The 25,159-nt window shown below is 43.1% G+C and overlaps 1 protein-coding gene across 1 annotated transcript in view; it reads right to left on the bottom strand.

Moving 5' to 3' along the window:
• Positions 1 to 516: 516 nt before the first annotated feature.
• The window catches only part of ENPP1 (ectonucleotide pyrophosphatase/phosphodiesterase 1), a 93,882-nt gene continuing 69,239 nt past the window's right edge, over positions 517 to 25,159 (bottom strand). The window contains exons 16-25 of the mRNA XM_006264739.4: positions 24,118 to 24,187; positions 22,904 to 22,991; positions 20,797 to 20,972; positions 20,130 to 20,181; positions 12,685 to 12,839; positions 10,519 to 10,654; positions 9,495 to 9,575; positions 6,878 to 7,010; positions 3,780 to 3,936; positions 517 to 2,302 (exon numbers count right to left, since the gene is read on the bottom strand). Of these exons, the coding sequence (XP_006264801.4) occupies positions 2,135 to 2,302; positions 3,780 to 3,936; positions 6,878 to 7,010; positions 9,495 to 9,575; positions 10,519 to 10,654; positions 12,685 to 12,839; positions 20,130 to 20,181; positions 20,797 to 20,972; positions 22,904 to 22,991; positions 24,118 to 24,187 (1,216 nt within the window). The 3' untranslated portion in view covers positions 517 to 2,134. The remainder of the gene's footprint in view (positions 2,303 to 3,779; positions 3,937 to 6,877; positions 7,011 to 9,494; positions 9,576 to 10,518; positions 10,655 to 12,684; positions 12,840 to 20,129; positions 20,182 to 20,796; positions 20,973 to 22,903; positions 22,992 to 24,117; positions 24,188 to 25,159) is intronic.

Genomic DNA, 25,159 nt, shown 5'->3' with positions numbered 1-25,159 from the left:
AAATTTAGGAGCCCTTTTTATTCCCAACAAGTGGTAGAAGTGGCCTAGGAACAGCAGTAATTCTCATCTCCCCCAAAAGCTGTAGGAAAAAAGATGATAGGTGATGGTATACATAGCAGGGAACCTATCTTCTTGGGTGACTGAGCTGAACTGTGCAGCTGCTCCAGAGAACAGCAGAGCTTGGAGCTGTCTTCTTTGACATATATGGACATTTCTTACCAAAGTAGCTGCTGCCTGAGTCAAAACCACTGCATTAGCTCCAGTGTGGTCATGTTTTCAATCATATCTTCATAACCAGAAGCTTATCCAGCTGAGAATAAAGGATGGGGTGCATGTTTCAAAAGCGTTGCCTTCATCCTTGTGGAGACACATCCTCAGAAAGCTTGAAACGTACTTTGTTTTAAAGAAATGAAGCATAGACTGATGTAACCTGACCCTACTGCTACCCTGATGTAATCTACCCTGCTACACTAGAAAATCCATCGCCTAATGCAAGAAAAGGAAATGAACAGCACACAATTTTCTGATATTTTTAATTGTCAAAATTGTTGTTACAAAGCTGTTGCATTGAAAAATGCTATCATAGTCATGTCAGGATCTGACGTTGCTGTAGGACGCTCATACTTCACACACTGAAACTACTTTGGAAAAATGTTGTGCTTGTAACAGAAATACACCTGGTTTAAAGAAAGATTTCCCCAGGCTCCAATTCAATTTAGGTGAAGTTAATGGAAATACTTCCATTGACTTCTGTGGGCTCAGATCAGGTCTCCAACATCTCTAGGATAAATCAACATATACATGCATTTTTCTACTGCCCTGTCACAGGATTTACATTCTCTCAACACAATTTGTGTGAGATCCTTTTTGTTCTTTTTTTTTTTACAAAACAAGTAAAAATGCATCAATCAATGACTATACCAAATCCTATGCACTGTAGAGCTCACCTTGGCTCATCATCTCTAGACAGAGTGGGAGTATTTTGGAGGTGATGGCACATGGCCTAAAGGGGAGGAATTATTGGGCCTCTTAGTACCACCTGACTGCTTCTTCTATGGCAGTATAGCTTCCAGTACTGCTGGCTGCCTGCCTTTACTGTTCTGCATCTGGCGGTATCTGCATGCCAGATACATATTTCTTATGTGAGCAGGAATTTGGATCAGCTAGAAATAATGTTGACCTCAAAATGTGAAATGACAAAATAATTCACCAAAGCTGCCAAACAGCTAGAAATCTCTAAGAAGGTTAATGTTTTAATCAAATCCCTGGTGTCATTTGCAGCACGATGATAATTTTGTAAAATTTTCCTTGGATTCTATTTTATTATTATTATTCATTTGTATTATTATTCAGTTATTCTGAAGCAGCACCTCCCTCCTTTTTTACGGATGTATATACAATGCAGAGGCAAAATATATATTGCAGAGGCAAACTGTGTATTGCACTCTTCTTTACTGCCTCCTCCGCTAGAGATATAGCACCTCCAAATGCTAACAGCTATCAGAGTTACTTCACTAGTTAGAGGTCTATCTTATGGTGCTGATGGTTTTGGTCTCCATCCCTGCTGTGGGAGATGGGTGGCATTACAACAATATAGCTTTATGCAGTGCATTATCACATGAAATTTTAAATGGCACAATGATCAAAATCTAATCCACAAAACCTTCACCCTCCCAGGAGAAGCCAAGTTGAAAGGAGTTTTTGTTGAGTGAACAACACTAAGATGGATTGCAATGAGTTCCCAAAAGTTAAAACATGTGCCAATAACCCCCATTTTTAAGCACAGTTTTGATCAGCACTCCTCCCTCATAAGCTTCTCCAATGTTTTTAAAAGGTCAAATTAGTGTTCTTCTCAGTGTCTTGAAATATAAATTACCAATGTTGGTAGAATGCTTTAGCAATGGACATATGTCTGCCACAGTCAAGTGGAGGAATAAAATTCAACAGGAGCTGCTTTCCTGTGTTGTATGTAGTCCATCCAGTGTCCCTGAGATACAAGTGTAGCATAGATTCTTCTCATGCTTTGGTCAATAGCTCTGAATAAGTGTTCCAGATCATTTTTAAAAAATCTGTAAGTAAAACAGTCTATTTACAAATCCTTTGCAAAATGGGCAGAATCATTTCATATAAAGACTTACACCTTATCAAAAGTTGGTAAATATATTTTTAACTGCAAAATATCAGATACAGGTTGTTTTCTGTCTTGATGGAAGCTGAGGCCAGTAAGAAGTTCCACATCTCTGATCCGAGCTGTATGAAACTTCATTCTCTCTTCAGCCCACAAAGATGCAGATTTACCACTCTGTTGGGGAAGGAAAACAAAGAAAAAAATTAGAGATTTTCTGACCAGTGATTCTGTTGTTCCAGGATAAAACACATTATATGGTAACAGAAGGCTGTATGGTAGAGGCATATAGCAGTGATCTGTGACAGCCTCACCAACAACTGGAGAAAACAGAGGATTTTAAACATTGTTATGGCCATGATGGTCCAGGAAATATGCATAAAGCAAGGGTTTTTGGGTGGTAGCCTGAAATCTTTTATTAAACCAACTGTATCTCTACCAACCATACAGTTGGTCCAATAACAAAATCACCCAAAAAATTCTTGCTGAACTATTTACCAGTTTAGCTAAATGTATCACCTGGTATTGCTTTCTTGAGGATGATCTTAATGGAAGACTGGGATAAGCAAGGAGCACAGGAGCAAGTCCTTTATTTATCAGCTGTGTTTCTGCGACCCATGCTACATGCTACACTTAAGATGTGATTAACTGGTTGTAATCTATTAAGTTGTAACCCAGCCACACATTAAAAGTAATTAATGGTGTCATAAAAGAAGGAATAAGCCACAAAGTTTTATATTTCACAAAAAATGCATGATGACTTTGTGGCTGGTTCCTATCATGCCATTAATTGAATGTATGGCCAGATGTGCCCTCCTGGCTAGGAATCCCCATCAGTTGGGGATCTCAGCTGATGGGGCTCACAGCCACAGATGCACACCATGCACATGCAAGCACCCAGCTGCAGGAGTGCAAGGTGCACCCCAGAAGCTGTGAGCCCGTCAGCTGCAGATTCCCAGCCCCAGGAATTTGCTACTTTCTAGTTCAGGGGGAACACTAACAGTAAGGTATGATGGCATCTGATGTTTGATCCTACAATTACATCTCCTACCATGCACATTCATACATCACACATCAGATCCTATTGGGCCTTTACCTGCACATCTGGTGGTAATACCACCAAAAGGTACATTTGAGTAACTCTGAGTTATGGAAGGAAGGAGATATACATATTGCATGCTTTGTCCTGGGTTGTTGACTACTGCCAACCTACCTAATAAACAGGCAGGAAAACTGGGCACTAATGAATGTTCTTTGTTATGTGTTGTTTCTATGCATTCCATTCATAGGTAGTCACATGCCCCAGCACCAATGTGTGCCCTCTTGAATTGGCCAGTTGCCCAGATAGGAATGAATTCAAGTGTTTTGTTCCTAAAGTGATGATACAACTACTGCCATGCACTTCATGAATACCCTTGTGGAAGATGAAAGGATTCTGTATTGGTATTGAGCCCACCATGGACCTATGCTATTTTTTGTGAGTAGGATGAATCAAGATGTGCAAACAGACATCATGCAGGGTGGAATTTCAAATTAATCTAGTGCATGTGAGAAGGAAATTATGGCTGCTATATCTCCATTCTCAATTTTTGCTTCCAAAATTAATATTTCGAGCTACCCATCGTGTATGCTGGGCTAAACAGAAATTACTTACTGCACAGCTTTCACTGTTGTCTTCTCTGTGAGGTATGATGAAGGATAAGGCATCTAGAGCCCCCTCACACTCCAGAGGTGTCTGTGAAATATTTTTACAACTTGTCAGCACAATGTAGTAGTGAGTTGGAATCAGAACTTCTGAATTCCCTGGTTGCCTGAAATGCAAACAGGTGGTTGTTTTAGACATAAATTATAGTTGTGCAAAGGATAAAAGACACCAGCAAATGGTATGCTTTAGCAAGCATATTCTTCTAACTTATCCAACCACTTAGCACAGAGAAACCTTGAGAAGCATATTTTGATGGACATTCAAGACTGCTATCTTAAAAGCAAAGCATGACTTACTGGATGACTTGAAGATACAAGTGGAAAAGCCTAGATTTATTACAAAAATATGGAAGACTCTAAAGTAGATTTTTGGTAGAGTTTAGAGCTCAGGTGGATTTCATGGGCCCCATTGTCAATCTGTTAGCTTGAACCAATTCTGTCAAGAAGGCAGCATACTTTAGCAGAAAAGCCTAGTAGTAAAGCATTGTTAGTTATTCTGAATGAAGAAACAATCAAGATACCAAGAATGCTATGCGTTTCTACTGCTCTCACTTCTCCAGTTCTGGTGGTAACATCATGAACTCCTATTCATCCAGCTGCAACAGCTCTGCTTTGTACTTCACTTTCAGGTAGAATGACTCCATATATATAGGTTTATTTTTTTAATTTTATTTTCTGTTTTCTTTACGTATTAGCTTTACTGTCACTTATGTGTTTGGAGACATCTGACTACCTATCAATCTGCTTGATCTATTCTGCCAGGAGCCCACCTTTGGAATATTTTTCTTTAGTAAGCACTACATAGTTACTTGGAAATCATCAGAAGCACAGTACCATACACAAGTATGGTGGGAAAGCGTTTCATTAGGTCATCTAGTCCATGAATGGCACGTGCCACTGGCAGCTGGGGGTGCATGGCTGCACTGGAAGTGGCAGGAGCATGGTGGCAGTGATTGGAGCATGGCAGCAGCAGCGGGAGCTCAGTGGTGGTAAACTGGGAGCTCCCACAGATGCCACTGACACTGTTGGCGGTGGATGGGGCAAACGCCTACCAGGAGTCAACAACTACCCACAGGTACTGCCAGCAAAGTTGGCAGTGGCCAGCAGCAATTGTGGACTGCCCGCAGATGCCACCGGTGGTGCTGGCGATGAGGCGGCAAGCGGCGACTGCCTGCTGCAGGGGGTGCATCACCATACTCAGGGGTTGCACGTGCACCTGTGTGCAACCCCTATGCATTGACCCTGATCTGGTCCAGTCCCCTGCTCAAGGCAGGATCATGCTTAACTAAACTATCCCAAACAAGTGTCCCTAACCTGCTCTTGAAAATTCCTAGAGATAGAGATTCCACAACCTCCCTAGCTTGTTTCAATGCTTGACCACCTTCATAGTCAGAACATTCTTCATAATTTCCAACCTAATTTCCCCTGCTGAAGCTCAAGGTCATTGCTCCTAGTCCTGTCTGCTAAAGCCACAGAGAAAAGGTCATCTCCATCCTCTTTATGAACTCCCTTCACACATTTGAAGACCATTGTCTTTAGTCATCACTTCTCCAGGCTGAATAACCTTGGTTCATTTAGCCTTTCCTCATAGCTCATGCTTCTAAGGCCTCTAATCATTTTTGTCACACTCTGCTGGGACTCTTTTCAATATATTCACATCTTTCTTGAAATCAAGGGCCCAAAACTGGACACAGTAGAGCAGGTGGCAAATATAAAGGAAAAATCACTTCCCTTTGATTAACACTCCTGTTAATACAACTCAGTATGATGTTGGCATTTTTTTTCCAACAAGAGCACACTGTTGGCTCATATTCAGCTGATAGTTACCTGTAAATTCCAGGTTCTTTTCTGCAATACCACAGCCTAGCCAGTCATTCCCCAGTCTGTATTTGTGCATGCAAGCATTCCATCCCAAGTGCAGGACTTTGCACTCATCCTTGTTGAATTTCATCTGATTGATTTTGGACCATTTTTTCTAGTCTCTCCAGGTCTGTCTGTGTCTTATCCCTACCCTACAGAGAGTATCTGCAACTCTACCTAACTTGGTGTCATATGAAAATTTACTAAGCATGTGCTCAATACCATCATCCAAATCATGAAACGAAGATATTAAATAACACCAAACCAGACCCATGACAGACTCCTGGGGAACCCCATTTGATACCTCCTCCCAACTAGGCATTGAGCCATTGATAAACTCTGGTTGAGCATGATGATCCAACTAGTTATGTATCCACCTTACAGTACTTTTATCTAGTCTGGATTTCCTTAGCTTGTCAAGTTTCGCTAAAGTCAAATTATATTACATCCATTGCTCTTCCTTTATTCACAGAGCCTGTCACTCTATCATAGAAGGAAATCAGGTTGGTCAGACATGACTTGTTCTTGGTGAATCTATGCTGGATTTTCCTGATCAGCTTTTTCTCCTCTAGGTGCTTCACAATAGAGTCCTTGAGAACTTGCTTTATGACCTTTCCAGGTAGCAAAATTGGGCTGACTACTCTGTAATTCCCTGGATCCTCCTTCTTTTCCTTCTTAGAGATGAGCACTATAGTTGACCCTTTACAACTATCCAGGACCTCATCCAACCTCCATATGTCCTCAAAGAGGATGGTTCTCAAATGACCTCAGTTAATTTCTTCAGTACTCTAGGAAGAACCCCATCTGGCCATGCCAACCTGAAATATCTAGCTTCTCTAGGTAATTTGTTCCCTATTCAGCCACTACTTTAGACTGTTTGTCTCTTTCCCCATCTTTTCTGCCCAGTGCTTGTCATCTGGCACCTGAACCTATCTGTAATAAATACTTCAGGCCTCTCTGCATCCTCTGTAACAAGCCTGCCTTCTTTATGCTATAAGGCATCTATGGCTTCTTTGGTCTTCTGTTATTTTTAAAATACCTATAGAATCCTTATAATTGACTTTTATGTTCCTTGCCAGTTGCATCTCAGATCATACCTTGGCCTCTCTAATTTCCTCCCTGCACAGTAATACCTTCATAATTAAAAAAGGAAAGGAAAGATGCATTATTAAAAGAGAAAAGTCTCACCTTTTTACTTTTTCTGGGACATCATAGATCCCATTGTAATCATAATCAAACACAGGGCCACTGATTACATTGACACCATTTCTTGCCACGGCATATATTGGTAGCAGGACTTCATAGAAATAATTCCATAACACTGCAATACAATACGGAAGAGGACAATGTTACCCAAGGAGAATTTATTAAAATAATTACATTCTGTATTTAACAGAAAAGAGACAGGTATGATGAGTTAAAACAGGGAGAGGACTATTTATTGTTATACAAGTTTCCTTGTGCCTTTGAAATACTGCAGTTGGAGCTGAGAATGGTGTACATGATGTTCCTCATAATGAGGAATATAACTGTAAGAGGCTGAAGTGGATCTGCTTACAAGAGTTGGGGCACAGTTTTATACGCAATCCTATTTTTCAGACACGTAGTCAGTAGGCATGTCTACACGTGAATTTACACGTGCCTAAACATAATGCACCTTAGCCTAAGGTGCACTAAGACAATTTAGGTGTGCATCTACATGTGAATGCCTTAAGGCTCCTTAATGCATTTGCAGCCTGCTCTGGGCAGCACCATGGACAGCCTCCCCCCCCCCCCCCCCACAAAAAGCCTGTGGCACTGTAGTTAGGCAGTGCAACCCAGCACCAGCTGAAGGGGTGGGAACCTCCAGCACCTCAGATGCAGTCGGCCCAACTTCGGCCCTGGCCCTGGCCCTGGCCCCAGCCCTAACCCCCTCCCCATGTTCCTGCCTCCCCAGCATCGGTCGGGAGCAGGCTGGAGCTGAGCCTGTGGGGCCCTGCGCTGCTGCCAGGCATTGCCAAGAAGAAGAGGCAGTAGGTACTGTTCTCCAAGGTGCAGACACTAGAGTTGGAGCAGCGGCTCTGGCAACAGTGGTACCTGTTGATATGCCAACCAACTTAGGACCTGCTCACCCTGCTCGGAGCTGCGCATATGGTCCCCAGTACCTGGGATTCAACTTCCTGTCTGCATCAGTATCAAAGCTCCTGATGCCCCCTGTGGCTCACCATGCCCAGCCTCTGGGAAAGCATTGTGGTTCAGGGTCTGCCTCTTTCTGCTGTGACCCCTTGGCTTTCAGCGCGGTGGAGAGGAGAGAAGCTAGGGAGGCAACGAGGAATTTCACAGGACAGTGTCCCTTAACTGCTGTCAGGGGCAGTGGTGCCACTTTGTCACTCGTTTCTGCACCCAAGGAGTTTCCTGTGCCATGAGGTGTTTGACTGTGAGGTGTAGATGGGTGCGACACTGATCTCCCTGAGCAGCCCAAGACTCCTGTTTCTCAGAGCTCCAAAGAAGGGATTCAGTCTGTGGCAGTGGGGAGTGGAGATGCACCCAGCCGCACACAGCCACCCGTCTTTTACTTCACAGTCAAACACCTCATTAGCACAGGAAACTCCTCAGGCAGAGAAATGAGTGAAAAAGTGGCCAAATGCCACTGTCCTGTGAAACTCCTTGGTGTCTCCCTGCTCCCCTCCTCTCTGCCGTGCTGAAAGCCAAGGGGCTGCAGGAAAAAGAGGCATACCCTGCACCACAATGCTTTCCCTGAGTCCAGGCAGGGTGGGCTGCAGGGGATGCCAGGAGCTCTAATACTGATGCAGACAGGAAGCCGCTTCCCAGGCACTGGGGACCACACATGTGGCTCCAGGTGGGGCATGTAGGTCCCAAATCAGTCAGCATACCAACAAGTACCACTGCTGCCAGAACTGCCGCTCCAGCTCTAGCATCTGCACCTTGGAGAACAGCACCTGCCACCTCCTCTTCTTGGTGGCACCCAGCAGCAGTGCAGGGCCCCATGGGTTCGGTTCTGGCTCACTCAGTCAACATACACAGCATTAAGGCACCTTAAGGCACCTACACGTCCCTTAAGGTGCCTTAACTATTCATGCCTAAGTTTGATACCTGCTTTATGCAGGTAGCAAATTTAGGCACAATTAGCCTAAAATCACCATTTTTAAGGTACATTATGGGCACACATGTGTAGACCCACACCTTTCATGTGCCTTAAAAATGGCTAATGCACTTTAAATTGGCATGTGCAGATGTGCCCAGTCTCACCAGTGCTTGCTAAGCTCTTATATTCATTTCCCTCTAGCTGTGTAATTATTGTCCTTATTTTCTTATTGCTAGAGTGGACCCATATTTCAAATGAGAATTCAGACAAAGGACCGTTTTGCAATCTAGAACCCACTCCTAAACTGGAAACAACTATACAACTTGCACCAATATAGTATGTGCAACTATACAGCTTGCACCAGTGCCCATTAAAGACATACTGTATGAAATCTGTGCAAGTGAAATTCAGACAGCAGGAAAAAATAAGCAGCAAGAGCTTGTAAAATGTTAAATTAGGAAACTGCCTCTGGGTTCTGGGTTACATAGACCCACAGATTGAGAATGCTAACTCACTGCAATGAACAACTATTTACATGAGTACTCTTATTGACTCTCCAAACAACTCCTCATCATTGTGCATAGAGTTCACAATCTGGCCCAATTGTAACCATTCTCCTGGTTGGGTTTTAGTTTATAGAGTCAGACATCCTTTGCCTGATTTGGAAGCAAGCATATCAACAATGTGTCTTGCATGCAAATGTATGTAAAGAAAAATTACCTTGAAAACCAGGATACATTGGCACAATGTTGCTGCTAAGTAGTGCTTCATAGTGGCTGTTCTTTGTGTCTTTTATTAAATCTAAAAGAAATGATTGACAGCATTATAGGTATTCACTACTTGGCATTATACTTGGCCTGAAGTGCCATCTACATGGAGGTTTTAAGATCAACATAAAGAGAATAATGTGGACCTCACTTATGACAAATGTGTAAAAATCATTAAGGCCTGATGCTGCCTCCCACAAAGTCCAGGGAAGCCTGTGCTCTGACTCTGGTAAGTACTAAATAAGGTCCATAAGTAGTAAATAGAAAATATGTGTTCTACATAAACCAAAAAAGTACTATTCTGGGACCTAGGGCTTAGTATGAATAAATAATCCAAAGGCCCTTAGTATAAATAAATAATCTGTTGCCCGTCACTTTGCATAGTCACTTACAACTGAGAGAAGCGAGAATAAAATACTACTGAAGTCATCATAACTGTAATTCTAATTCACCTTACATAGGTTTAAAAAGGCTCCACAAATTGAAAAGTGCTTAAATTCAAGGTCCCAAAGGTTTAATTTGCTGAAGACTTGATGTAGTGCAATTTTGGATTTCAGACATGAAATGAAATCAATAAAGCAGTTTTCCAATGAGAAATACTCTCAAATTCTACAAACCATGTAAGAGGAAAGGGAAACTTGCATTAGCTGTATTACAGTAGTCTGCAAAACTTGACACAGAGTCTCTCTCCCTTCCTGTATAAGATGCTGCTTTAGAAACTAGACTACCTCAGGGACTTCCAAAATGTGATGAAAACATCTCACATATCCTGCCAACTGCCAAACTAAAGTTTGACAGACTCCTACACTTTTTCTGCTAAAATAAATTGTATGTTGTGGAATATATTGCTTACGAGTCTACGGTAGCAACCTGACAGTTGACTAATTTCCTGGAACAACTTATTGCAAAAGGCTGCCACTACAGGGTAAAGGTTCACAGGACTCAGACACAGTATGTGAAAAAAGTTATGTATTTACTTGGCGGTGAAAGGAATCCGTAGTTTAGCTGAGGGTGATTCTTGTAGAACAAGCAACGCTGGTTGTGACTGGAAGGGGTGCGAATATCCGTATGTAAACAGCTGGAGATATTTTCCATGGACCCAATCCAAGTGTCCTATTGAACATAAACAGAATGTAATTGCTGTATAAATAGTCAGCCCAGAACCATTTGTCTTCAATTCTTGTGCTTACAAATCCTTAAAAATTGGACTGTAAGGCTGCATCCAGATGAGCATGGCCATGCAGTATGTGGCACTGCAGACATTTCTATTGTGCCACATACTGCACATTCAGCTCTTCTCCATGCTGCAAGGGAGCAGCATGGGGGCCGGGTATGTGTGTGTGATCCCTGGATATTCAGGGGTCAAAAAAAACCCCTGGAGCGGTGCACACGGGAGCAGCGTGCACTGCTCAAAACCAGAGCTTGGCCAGCTATAGTCACACTTCAGCTGCCACCCAAGCTCCAAGCGGCTGGATCACTGCTGCTGCAGCCCCAGGAGGCCCCTAGGACCCCAGGTAAGGCTGCTGAGGCCAGTCCAGTGCTGGCCCCAGCCTCCTCTACCCCACCAGGGCTAACCTGCTATGCACCGGAGCGTGCATGGCACAGGCGTTCGCCAGGGACAACTAGCAGCAGCACAAGGTGTGCCAGGGAACCAAGCATCCACGCTCATGTGGGCATGGCCTAAGTGATATTAACTGCATAATGAGAGTGAATTACAGATGGTGTAAAATGTTCAGTATCTCTTTTGCTTTATGAGTATCACACAACTAAAATGGACAAAACTGATTATTTTTAAGGTGAGATGGGAAGAATTTTTCTTATTGAAATGACTTTGTTGGGCAAATGAAAAGAACCTGAGAAAATTTACAAGATGTGATTGTAAAAGCAATTTAAATAGTCCAGGATTTCAGTTTTGTGAGGTATTTCTGGCTTCCTTGCAGTTCAGTCTTAATTACAGCTTTGCTATTATCTTTTAAAATAGCAAACATTTATTGAAAGAACTGCAGTTTCCCAAATAAACTAACTGAACAAAATCCTAGTTTGTCTTAATCAGTTCTAAAGATAAGACTACTTGAAGAAAAATGTTCCATGAAATGTAGTATTACAGCCAGTTTCACTTTAAAAATAAAGCTTGGCCATGGAATAATAACACATTTGCTGAAATTTTAGTGGCAAATATTCATAGGTTGACTTTGGGGATGAGGACATTTTGCAACAAAAAATTACTGTTAGTCTAATAAGTGAAGACACGGATTTGGTGTCTGTCCAGCCATTATTACAAGTATCTCAAATCAAAGAGTTTTCCAGACTGACCTATGAATAAGAAAGAAGTTACATTTAGCTTCTAAAAATTTTGCAAAAATAGAAATGACAACCTTGAAAAGCATGGACCAGTTGTGCTCCCAAGATTCACATGTGGATCTCCTTCATTCTGCTTGGAAAGCACATGTGTGTGTGTAGGGACAGAGGGATGATTATTAATCTTGTTGCAACCATCTGTCCCTACCCCATTCTCCCTATAGGGACTTTTTGATAACGGATGTGGATTAGGGCCCTGTGCAGTTCTTTATAAGATACTAACCCTACAAAAACTACTTGAATTACCATTTCCCTTTATGCTATGGGAACCCAGTTTTAAAATGAGTATTGCAAGGGCAGCCACTGTCAAGAATACCTATCAGCCCACGCTTCCAAGAAGCTGGCCCAGCCAAGGCTCAATGTCAGTGAAGACTCCTGCGACTTTCTGTACTGATGACCTTTGCCTACTAGCAGATCCCTGGGTTCCATGCTGTATGCTGACTTTTGAAGACTGACATGGAGCTAGCTCACTCCAAGGGAGGGGTAGGATCAAAAGTCCATCCACTGTAAAGAATACTACTTGTAATAGTAGTATAGATAGAAGGCCCAAAAAACCTCACAGTATTTTCCTCCTGACATTCCCTATCCTGGAGGCCTTTCCATAAGAGATGATGCTATGGGCAGCTGCATTTGGAGACAACCAATACTCAAAAAACAAAGCGGTTTCCCTCCAGTCCTCCAATTCTAGTTCACAAAAGAAGAAAAAAGATCAAAGATAAAAAGGTAAAAAATAAATCACAGCAATGGGAGGAACAAAACATTACAGAAACCTCCAAAAAACTTACAGATTTGCTAATAGTGTAGGCACTCCACAAAGGCATACTGAGGTCCTTGCTGTATCCACTCACATACTGGTGATGGTAGAGAAGGCAAGAGACGCTTTTCTTCTGTAGAACCCTAGGCTTCCCATATGGCAAAGTGTATTCCTCTATGTTCTTTTCTAGAGCACAGACGATTTTAGTTGCAATTTCTATGCACTTTGTATATTGGTCGCTAACATTTTTTGCCATGCACCATCATGCTTCTTGTGACTACATTTTTGTCATAACTTCCAACTGCTACATAATAAAGTCATGATTAAGGATAAAAAAGGTACCAATCTTGTACAACATCACTCTGATAAGCCAGGGCATTACATTTAACACAATTAAAACAAAGTAAAATACCCAACGCGGTTAAACTCAAAGGGAAAGCTATGTATCCTGCCAGTACAGAGAAATCATTTAAAATTCAAGACAGTCTGAAATTCTCAAAACCTTTGTTGGATGTTTAAGAATTTCATCTGGGACTCATTCCTATTGCAAAATATGCTACTTTTGAAGGACAGTGACTGCAAGTTTGGAGTTAGCTGAAAGGATTGTTGTACTAAAACCACCCAAGTTGAGTAGTGAATCACATGAAAGAATAGAATTAAAGGAATTCTAAGAGACCTGGTGAATCTAATAAATGGCATAATGGAAAACTGGCTAAACCTTTACAAGGGTGGTACTTAGTTCCGCATCTGCTGTCAGTGTCACACAGATTGATGATGAAGGTTTTTTTTATACACACAGCCATGAAGGCCTTTCTATGCAGGCCCCATCTACAAGAGTGTAGAACAGCTTGTAGCATACACTTTCCGTTTTAGCTGTTCTATTGTTAACTTGATGATTCTGTGGGCTAATATATCCTATATTGACATGAGCATTCACATGGTGTGTCTTTAAAACTGTAATAGAAAGATACCAGACCAGAGGGGGATGATGGAAGGCAGGGTCTACTAATGACAGACCCCAGCACTCCCATCTCCAAGTGGCACAATAGTTAAAGCACAAAGTAGCAATTGCTGGCTACTGGCAGCAACTCAGAGCACAGTGACCTGCACAAGACGCTGACTGCGCAGTAGCCTGATACTACTGTGCATTAGCACTGCATGGCAAAAACAGTGCCAAGATGCTACTGCACAGTAGTATTAGACTACTACACAGTAACGTCACTTAAAAGGCGTTCACTGACACTACTGTGCAGTAACTCCAGTTAATACTGTGCATTTATTAATTGCTTATACAAGTACTAAATAAATGCACAGAAACCACTGCACAGTAGCATCTCATGTAGACATGCTCAGTTTATACAGTCACATTTCTAATCTCTAGCAGAACCAGTCAGGGCTCCCCTTTTGGGGACTGAATGATCCCTTAAACCAACCCAGACAATTCCCAGTTACCAATGGCTTTTGTAGACCAGCTTGCAGGTGTAACATGAATATAATATGTGTAACAGCAAGTGGAACCAGGCTACAGTCTGCAGAGCTATGATGCCTCTTGATTTGAACTACAACTCCCAGAAACCCCAAGGCTAAGTACAGACCTTCAAAAAGCCTGACCTGAATTGATTCAGCAGCAAGGCGCCAGACTTCCGTACGTAGATCCTGAGGTGGTGCAGAGTCACTTGGAAGAACTGGATGCCTTTAAGTCGGCAGGCCCGGATGAGCTCCATCCAAGGGTGCTGAAGGCACTGGCCGACATCTTTGCAGAGCCACTGGTGGGAATATTCGAATGCTCGTGGTGCACGGGCCAAGTCCCGGAGGACTGGAAAAGGGCTAACGTGGTCCCCATTTTCAAAAAGGGGAGGAAGGAGGACCCGGGCAACTATAGGCCAGTCAGTCTCACCTCCATCCTTGGTAAAGTCTTTGAAAAAATTATCAAGGCTCACATTTGTGAGAGCCCGGCAGGGCAAATTATGCTGAGGGGAAACCAGCACGGGTTTGTGGCGGGCAGATCGTGCCTGACCAATCTAGTCTATTTCTATGACCAGGTTACGAAACGCCTGTACACAGGAGGAGGGGTGGATGTCATATACTTAGACTTCAGGAAGGCCTTCGATACGGTATCCCACCCCATATTGGTGAACAAGTTAAGAGGCTGTGATGTGGATGACTACACAGTCCAGTGGGTGGCGAATTGGCTAGAGGGTCGCACCCAGAGAGTCGTGGTGGATGGGCCGGTCACGACCTGGAAGGGTGTGGGCAGTGGGGTCCCGCAGGGCTCGGTCCTTGGACCGATACTCTTTAATGTCTTCATCAGCGACTTGGACGAGGGAGTCAAATGTACTCTGTCCAAGTTTGCAGATGACACAAAGCTATGGGGAGAAGTGGACACGCTGGAGGGCAGGGAACAGCTGCAGGCAGACCTGGATAGGTTGGACAAGTGGGCAGAAAACAACAGGATGCAGTTCAACAAGGAGAAATGCAAAGTGCTGCACCTAGGGAGGAAAAATGTCCAACACACCTACAGCCTAGGGAATGACCTGCTGGGTGGCACAGAGGTGGAAAGGGATCTTGGAGTCCTAATGGACTCCAAGATGAACATGAGCCGGCAGTGTGACGAAGCCATCAGAAAAGCCAATGGCACTTTATCGTGCATCAGCAGATGCATGACGAATAGGTCCAGGGAGATGATACTTCCCCTCTATCGGGCGCTGGTCAGACCGCAGTTGGAGTACTGCGTGCAATTCTGGGCGCTACACTTCAAGAAGGATGCGGATAACCTGGAGAGGGTCCAGAGAAGGGCAACTCGTATGGTCAAGGGCCTGCAGACCAAGCCCTACAAGGAGAGACTAGAGAAACTGGACCTTTTCAGCCTCCGCAAGAGAAGTTTGAGAGGTGACCTTGTGGCTGCCTTTAAGTTCATCACGGGGGCACAGAAGGGAATTGGTGAGTATTTATTCACCAAGGCGCCCCCGGGGGTTACAAGAAACAATGGCCACAAGCTAGCAGAGAGCAGATTTAGATTGGACATTAGGAAGAACTTCTTCACAGTTCGAGTGGCCAAGGTCTGGAACGGGCTCCCAAGGGAGGTGGTGCTCTCCCCTACCCTGGGGGACTTCAAGAGGAGGTTAGATGAGTATCTAGCTGGGGTCATCTAGACCCAGCACTCTTTCCTGCTTATGCAGGGGGTCGGACTCGATGATCTATTGAGGTCCCTTCCGACCCTAACATCTATGAATCTATGATTCAATCTTTGCAGTTTAGTCTAACTTATGCAGATTAAACTGAAAAGCAAGTGAACAGACATTCACTTTTGATTCCAGAAATGCAGTCACGTGCCTGCAGTTGCTCAGACTAGAAGCTGGGGGACGCTGGAGTGAGCCCTGCCTTCCCTTTGGCAGCAACAGCAAGGCTGGAGGGAAGCTGACCTGGGGGGTGGAGCAGGGGGACCATGGCCAGGCCTTGGCAGGCCACTAAGTTTGATTGGGGAGGGGTTTAAACCCCCACCCTGGCCTACAGGGACCTCAGTCAGGGTGTGCCTGGAGTGGGAAGGGGAAAGCATCTCTTGCCAGGTTTGTCCCCAAGGTGAGGGGCATGGCCAAATACTAGTCAGGGGAGTGCCACAGGTGAAGGAGTGGGGGAAAGGAGGGAGATTAAACTCTGCTGTCTCTTGCCCTCTTGGGCACAGACATGGGGGACCCCAGCTGGTGTCCCTCACCACTCCTCCCACCCCCTGGAGAACTTAGCCAGGGTCTGCCTGACTGGGGACAAGTCGTGGAGGCAGTGGCCAGGGCTGGCAGACTGTGACTGAGGTCCCCCAGTGGGAGAAGGGATGGAGCAGGGAATAAACCATCTCCCTGCCCCCTTTGCCTTAGAGGGCCATGTTGGGCCAGTATCTGACCATGCCCCTGCCTTTGCTGCTGAAGCAGGAAGGGATCCTGATGGGGCTGCTCCACCCTGGCCAGGCAGACCTCAGCTGGGGTCCTGTGGGAGGAGAGGGAAGGGAGGGAGGAATAAACCCCCTCCCTGCCCCCTTCACCTCAGGGGGCCATGCCAAGCCAGTATCTGGTAATGCCTCTGCCCCTGCTCTGGCTAGAGAACAGAGGAGCAGAGCTAGCCCTGCTCTCTGGAGCAGACAGCACAGCCTAGACCAGGACTGAAAAGCATACTGAGATGCTGGCGGACTCTGGTCTAACTTAAACCTGGAATTGATCTGGGACAAAAGTTCCATAAACTGGTTTGACCTCAATCAGTTAAGTCTGATACTACATTCAACCAGATTTATCTTAAACCAGTTTCAGCAACTGGTTTATGTGCACTGAACTTTTATTCTGTTACAGGTTTAATCCAGTTTCTGATCACTTAAACCAGTTTATATGTAAATTCTGCCCCTAGCCCAAGGGGCTGATGCAGGGGAAAAGGAAGAGCAAGGCAAGCAAGGCAGGACTCTGGAGGCTGGAGTAAGGGAATCATTAGTAAAAGGCGAAAGAGTTGTACAAGTTGAAGAGAAGCCAGAGTCTGGAGAAGGAGAACAAAGAGCAGCATGCACATGGATCCCAGTCAGCCCTGTGCAAGAGGAGTGCACAGTGGAGCTGAAAATCCCACTGGCTTGGTCAGCCAGGGCTGCGGACTGAAGGAGCTGGACTCAGACTTCAGGGCAACTGCAGACTGCTGTTGTTCAAGCACTCTGGGACTAAAGGTTTGTTCAGGGACACCTCTGGAAGTGTATGCGAGGGGGAGAATTAAGGTGTTGAGTATATGTTACTACACTGTTATTTCTTACCTTTTACCTGTTCCCTCCCTTTGGCCCGTTGGCTTGTGACTCTAACCCCTATGCTTTTCTATTTAAAAGTAGGAACTTCCCCTTGTTTCTTGCACCAGTTTCTGGGACTGCAGGGTTGGCATGCAGGTACTCCAGTAACTAGCCCCAGTAATTCCCTCAGCTGGCCAGCACACAACTGTAGAGGCAGGGAATTACTTCAACTCACAGCTGCCAGGACCGGAACCAAGCTTTCCTGAACAGCTGCAATATGGGGCTCAATCCAGCATTCCCTCTCCTGGCCAAAGGCAACACTAATTGTACATGGTCTCATAAATAACCCTCTCTAATCTGCAAGATGTCCAAATGCCTTCCCCTTCAGTTGCCCCAGAAAACCAAGTGGCCCCTTCAGTTGCCCCAGAAAACCAAAAATACTAAAAAAAAAGCCTGAAACCCTCTCCTGAAAGATCCATCACACATTCTTCGTTTATTTGCACCCCATCACATTTCCCTGAACCACATTTGCCATACACGTTTTATCTCTAGTTTTATTTCTAAACAGTGTTCCCTCTAAGCTGCGCGGCATGCGCAGCCATGCCTGGCAATGCAGCATGAGTACGCCTGCATGGCTGCACACACCACATATCTTAGAGGGAACGCTGTTCCTAAACTATCTCTATCCAACACTTAGCCAGCCTCCTGAAAACTTGAAGGAATTTCTGCCATGTTCCTAAGCAGTCTATTCCACAGCCTCACTGTTCTAACAGCAAGGAAAATGTTTCCTGAGATCTAATCTAAAGCTGCTTTCCTGCTATTTAAAGCCACTGCTTTCTGTCCTATCCTCTACAGCTAAGGGGTAGCTGTAGATCCTGAGTGGTCAAAATGAATGCCACATGCAGCACAGGTCCCGGACTAGCTGTGTAAGCACCGCGTGCAGCGCCTGTCCCGAGACCCGCACTACATATCATGCTCATTCTAGCCAGTCCAGCACCTGTGTTATATATAGTGTCTCCTGCCAGTCCAGGACATGGGCTACATGCAGCCGAACTGGGTGTGGGGGGTGCTGTGTGCACTGGATTCAGCATGGGGAGGTCAGGGGGGCATGGAGTAAGGGGGTCTGCAGGCCTGACCTGACCTTTGGATTGGCCTGGCACCACTTATTCCATGGTCAGAGGTTTAACTGCTGAACATGGGACATAATTCAGCTTCCACAAAATACAGCGGAAAAGTTCCTACACTTCTCCTTGGGTATAGGACCAGACCATTTGAACATTGCTGCAAAAGTGGGTTAATTGAAATAAAAAGCCAGATCCTACAATATATGCTCTGGCATTGATTCAATAGAGCACACAGGCACATACCTGACTTAAAGCAGGTCAATAAACTCACCACTTTTAACAGAATGGCCTGCATGATTAACTTTGGGCTTAAATATCTTGTTGAATTGGGGCCTCAAACAAAACTCCCAGGTTCACTGCTGAGGTCCCTAACTGGATCTCATTTTTGTGATTCCCAGCACAAATGCTCCTATCATGGAAGAGGGATTTTGGGCTCGATTTCCAAAGCACACACTTTTATGCACAGACTAGATTCAAGAAAAGAAAAACTTTCTTCACTTTCTAAGCCACAGCAGCCTACACAAATCTGCAGAAGCCTTAAATTATTCCCAAGTAAACAAAACTGTCTAATCCTGCCTCGAGTGGAACAAAAACACCTATTTCTGTTAATGGGAGTTACTCATGGGTAGAAAATGCAGCCAGCATCAGCAGCCAGTGGTGATGTCACTTCTGTCTGGCTCAAAAACACAAAATAAGGATAGTATCAGCCTACTGATCGTTCTGACATTGTAATCATCCCCAAACTGTTTTCTTAGGTGTTCATGGTAGCAGTTATATTCCATGTGACCATTATTTGGGGTCTAATTCTATTATGATCTTGGATACAAGTTAAATGCTCATTTAAAGAAATAAAACAACTGCTTCTGAACAGTGACAACAAAGTATATTCTATTGCAAATCAGACTGACACAGGTACATTTTTGTTTCCAGTGAGAAGGAATCTGCTTGTTACATCTGCTTACAATTAATCAGTTAGACGTGTACCACAAATTTGGAACCGCTGAATTAGACTTTAAAATGAAAATTTCTTTATATATGCAGTCACTATGGCATTAACATTTAGAGGGCTTTGCCAGTAATTTTTTTCCATGTATAACACTTGGGAGACTGTAAGTATGTCCAGATGATCAAAACACATATTGCCTTATGTGTAAAAAAAAAAGAAACTGTAACAACTGCTGTAGCCATGCTAGCTGCTTTGTTTAGGCTCCAAAATATACTGCATCAGAGCTATATTCTTCCAGCTTAATATATAAACTTTCAGGCCATGTCCAGACAAGCAGGGGAGTGTACTTGCAGCGGTACAAATTGCCACAGTGGACATCCATGCACATACACTTCATTGTGGGACAATTTATCTTGCAATGGGCAAACTGCCCTTGCCCAGCTCCTCCCAGCTCTTCAGCCAGGGACAGCTGAAGAAGTGGCGCTGGCCCCAGCAGTCCTACCTGGTGGCCTGGAGCAGCAGGGGCACAGGTCAGGCAGCACAGAGGCCTGGCCAGCAGCCAGAGCATTGCTCTGGATGGCCTGGCCTGTGTGTGTGCCTGTGCATGGTTGCACTGCTTTTTGTCATTGACATTGCCACTTATTGTCTAAAAGTCTTACCTTGTGATGCAGTGAGATTTAAACGTTGGTGAAAGTCCCTTACTGGCAAACCCTATAAAAGAGAAAACATTAGGATGTTACTAAACCAGTTTATCATTCCTCATCATCCATATTCTACAATGAAAAAAACCCTGACCACTCCATATATTAATAAATTAATAAATAATATTAATACATAATAATATTAATAAATAATATTAATAAATTCAACATCTTCAGTCTATAAACTATAGAGAGAGCTCCCTGTGTGAAAGCAAATGGAGCACTGCCTATTGTGGGTATGCAAGGGGTAAAATTAGAAAAAAACATTCAAACCATCAAACTGTGTCCCAAACACGCTACATTTATACCCATAAAAGGGAAATTCCAGAATCACTCAGACAAATAAGCAGGAGTTCAATGTTTTTGCAATAACCTCTAAATGCATGCCAGACATCTTGTGCCTGAATTTGAACTTACTTTCACAAGTAGCAAAATTAGCCACACAGAGCATGATCTAATGCCTCTTATAGTCAATGCAAATTTTCATTTGTTGCTGCCATTGGGTACTGAATCAGGCCTCAGAGAGAGAAATTAGGGGTTAAATGTAGTAAAGGTTACACCGGGGAGCACATGATTGTCAGAAAAATTACTTCAGCACAGCAATTTTATCTGTCTGAGAACTCACTGATGAACTGCATATGCAGCCACGGTCCACTGGAAAGGGTTTTTGTTTCATGACTGAACATGAAGAAGGATGGATTGCTTCCTCTGGATGGCTTGCGATATATACAGGGTTTTTTAAAAGGTGGTTTAGGCTTCCATGAGTCCCATTGTTAGAGGCTGGTATCAAATCAAGCAGGTCTGCAACAATAATTCAAATGCATAAAAGAGATCAAAAAACCACTGCTCTATTACTAGAAATCCACTGCTCTATTACTGTTTCAGCTGTGGCTATAATTATTTATGTGTCGTGAGTGCAGCACTCCCTGTTTCTGCTATGAGACTCATTAATTTCATATTAAGCAGCTTAGAAAGTAAAGTAAAGTAAGGTGGCTGCTTCTAGCACTCATACTCCTAACTATCACCTGTGACAGTCTTGTTGTGGAGGAGGGGAATGCTCCTTCTCTTTTACCTCCCTCTTGCTACTGGGGAAGAGGGAACAAACTCCCTTCTAAAACCTGGCACTTTGTGGGAACTGTGACAACAGCTCCTCTTAGTTTTTTAGGAAACCCTACCTGAGTCTCATATCTTGAAAGCTGAGAAGCTGTCCTGGATGCCTGTTGAAGGTCTTATGCACTATACCCTAAAAGGAGCCTACATGGCAAGATAAAGTTACAAACACAGAGGTTCTTGAAAGGGCAAATTTATCAAGTGTGATAGCCCTACTCAAAAAGAGATGACTGAACTGGCTAGGCCATATGAGTAGATTGGAAGATGGATGTATACCCAAGGACATGCTATACAGGGAACTATTGGAGGTACAAAGAACAACAAGACTTCCCAAGCTTCGCTATAAAAACACATGCAAGCGAGTTATAAAGGCATTTGGCATTGACCCTGACCAATAGGACAACTTGGCAAGTGATTGGAACAAGTGGTGTCACAAGGGCATTAAAGTCTGACAGGAACTGGCTCCAACAGCTTGCAGAAAAGAGTCTGCAGGAAGCAAGCAGCTCCCAAACCACCCAATCATGACACATACACTTGCAACCACTGCCACAGATCATGCAAATCTTAGATTGGACTATTGAGTCACATGAGACACTGCAAACCTTCTATGCCATAGGCTGCAGTATCCACCATCTCTCGCAGACAAAAGGATGCCAATCTCATGTGGCTGCTTGTATACGTTACATTTTTTTTTTAATGGTGCTTTACTTTAAACTTTGCGTGCTCCTGTGCCAAGCCCAGCATACAGAAGAAGCAGTGTGTTAGTTGGACCAAGCTTGCCTGATGTCTGTATAAATCAGGTGCTTTAGCGGGGGGGGGGGGGGTTTGCGCTTTTATCTAACAGCTGATTGAATCAAAAAGCACCCGATCTATACAGACACTGCAGAGTCAGGTCCAAGTAACTTGCTGCTTCTTCTGGTAAAACACAGTTTGGGGATTTTGGGGGTTTTTTTTAACATCTGCAAGCAGCCTCTGACTTTAGGTAGCTAAGTCAAAAATGTATCTAATTTGTGGATCATACTCAGTACACATTAGATCAGACCCATGCAAACCAGAGTGGTGGCAGAATAGCAAGCTGCTTCCCTTTCATCCAATAACTCAGTGGTGAGAACACTCACCAAAAATGTGGGTAATGCACATTTAACGTTGCCTCAGGGAAGTTATATTTATATCTACCCTCTCCCAGAAGAGTAACTCCTAACTGCAGGAGAGGTTTAGGAATTTGAATAAAAAAGTAGGCTTTGCTGGGAAAAAAAAAAGGATCAGGCCCCTTGCCAGGCACTTGCTGAAAGCAGAAATGGCAAGGGGCCCGATTCTTTTTTTCCATGGAACCTACTTCCCTTTTCCGTGGCTCAGGCCTGAGCTAATAGCTACAATCCATCACTCCAAACTAAACTAAATCAGGGTGTAATATAGTTTGCAATGATGCAAACTCATTTAAAACCCCAAAAACTCTTGCACATGTACAGTGTGACACCATTAAGCCACACAAAGTGACATTTTCGTCACGTGTACATGGTAGTGGCAGCACATGTGGCGCCTTGATGTTCTTATTTGTTTACCCTAATGGTATTCTCAGGCTTGCTAGGATGCAAAAAACTAAAAAAAATGCTTGTACTTACCACACATTAAATTATAGATTTCAATATTTCCAAATGGGTCAACCTTAGTACTAAACTTGAATCCAGGTCCAAAGCCAATAAAGATAGCCTATGGTTTAAACAGAACTCCAATTTACTTCATTCTTTAAGGAATATCAATGAAAAATGTTTTCATGCTATTATATAAACCAGAAGCACTTTGATCCATTTACATTGTAATAATCTCATTTTTGGTGACAGATAGTAAAATATGGACTGAATTAGGTGCAGCTATTTTCAAAAGACAATGTATAATTATTTATGGAAGAAGTATGGAGACATAAAGGAATCATTTTTTTTTTAAATAGGGAAAGCAGATAAATTTTAGCAAATCTGAAGTTGACTCATAATTGGTTTGAAAAACCAAATGCTAACAGAGTTATCTCTGACATTTCCTCCACTCTTCCATGCTTTTGAAGAAATTAAATTCCTCACTGTCCATTTCTTTAAATCAAATGACTTCAAGAACCTGGTGTAAATGTTAGCCCAACATGACTGGCATTCTTCATTTGAAGAAGCCCTATATTTATGCCAGTGAAGAATGAAAACATTAGAAGAAACATAATAATCTCCTCTCATATAAAACTGACCTGGCATGTTTCCCCTGCATTGAAACTTTAGTTTTTTTTATGTTAAAAGCATAAAGATTATAAGAAAAACTAAACTTTGGCTCCTCCTTACTTAGCCTATAAGACCACTTGACAAGTTCAGGGGATTTTTGTTATATGTCTCTATAGTACCTAGCACAGTAGAGTCCTGACTTGTAATTGTGATCTGTAGGTTACACAACAGTGGGCATGTCTACACATGTGCTTTACTAAACAGTAAAGCACTAATTTACAGTGCAGTAATGCATCACCATCTACACATGCACTGCAATTAGGGTATAGCAGATTAATTTAATCTGGAATAGAATAGTCCCATCAGACACAGGTACTATCCGATGGCAGGGTAAGATTATAAAATACGATATAAGATTATAACTATAATAGTTATCATTACTGTGCTTAAACATATGGGTAGACAGTGACATTGGGAGTAGTTTAACCTGGCTCAAATTGCACCAGAGTTTATTCAGTTGTATTAATTGCACCCAGTAACAACAACAGAAGTGTCTGAACCCTTATCCTTTGCATATCTGTAATAAGGTGTATTCATATTAACTCTAAGAAGGATTCATATTTTCTGGCTCTCACCTGCATATTCATGAAGAGATTGTCCGAGCCATGAAATCCACCTTTGCAATACTTGATCTCAAATGGTTTCCTATTAAAACATCATAGTTTATAAAACCCATAATGCTTTACATATTAGAATAAAAACACATTCAGTGCAATGTTGTTTGCCTGAACTTAGAGGGGACACTAATTAAACCCAAGTCTATATCCCAGGGACTTGCAAAGAGAGATTGTCTTTAAAATCTGAGGGACAGAGATTATCGTCTGCAGGTATTACCTCTTCAGGCTTAATGATTCCAGCACAGACATCTTATGTATGTGAAATCATAAGTAATTTGGGAACAAGATGTTCATCCTTTGGATAACAGAACTTTAGTGCGCTGTTCCATTATATGTAGAATATCTAACATTTCACTGAGAAATTATTTCTGATAGAATTAAGAAATGTAATTTAGAATGCATTTGATTAAAATACATCCTATATTCAAATGCCAAAGGTCTCTGATATAAATCAGGTCCTGTTAACTAATTGTACAACAGTCTTAGAATTATCAAACACCACATTTCATGGTGTTGCAGATTATCATTATTTTACAGCAAAATCTGTGTATGTCACCAGTAGAAAAAGCTCTGGTCAATAAATAAACCAGGTCTCTAATACTGGGATATATACCAGGTTTCTAGTACTGGAATATAGTATAGGTATACAGAGGTAGGGCTGGATCCTATTTCTTTTTATGGACCTAAATGGTAGTTACCTAATTACATCCATTTTTGGCATTTATACACAGTTTGTTATTCTGTTTTGCCAGGGACAAGTAGATTTGCCCAGCACACCTACATGCATACCTGTCAGAAACAAATAGACAAGGAACACAACCCTATCATATTTTAGCCAAAAGGTTATGTTATGTCAGATTTCAGGGCCACCAAGGGGTTGAACCTACAGTTGTCTGACTACCCAGCACAGGTTAGGCATTATATGCCAGACCCTCTGCAGACCTCCTCTTGGAACTGGCTCCCTGGGCAGCCAAGAGGTAGACATGTGGGGCCAGGATGA

Source organism: Alligator mississippiensis, chromosome 1 (genome assembly GCF_030867095.1).
Source record: "Alligator mississippiensis isolate rAllMis1 chromosome 1, rAllMis1, whole genome shotgun sequence".
NCBI classification, from domain to species: Eukaryota; Metazoa; Chordata; order Crocodylia; family Alligatoridae; genus Alligator; species Alligator mississippiensis.
The sequence above is the reverse complement of the archived record's forward strand: the minus strand, read 5'-3'. Positions and strand labels throughout refer to the sequence as shown.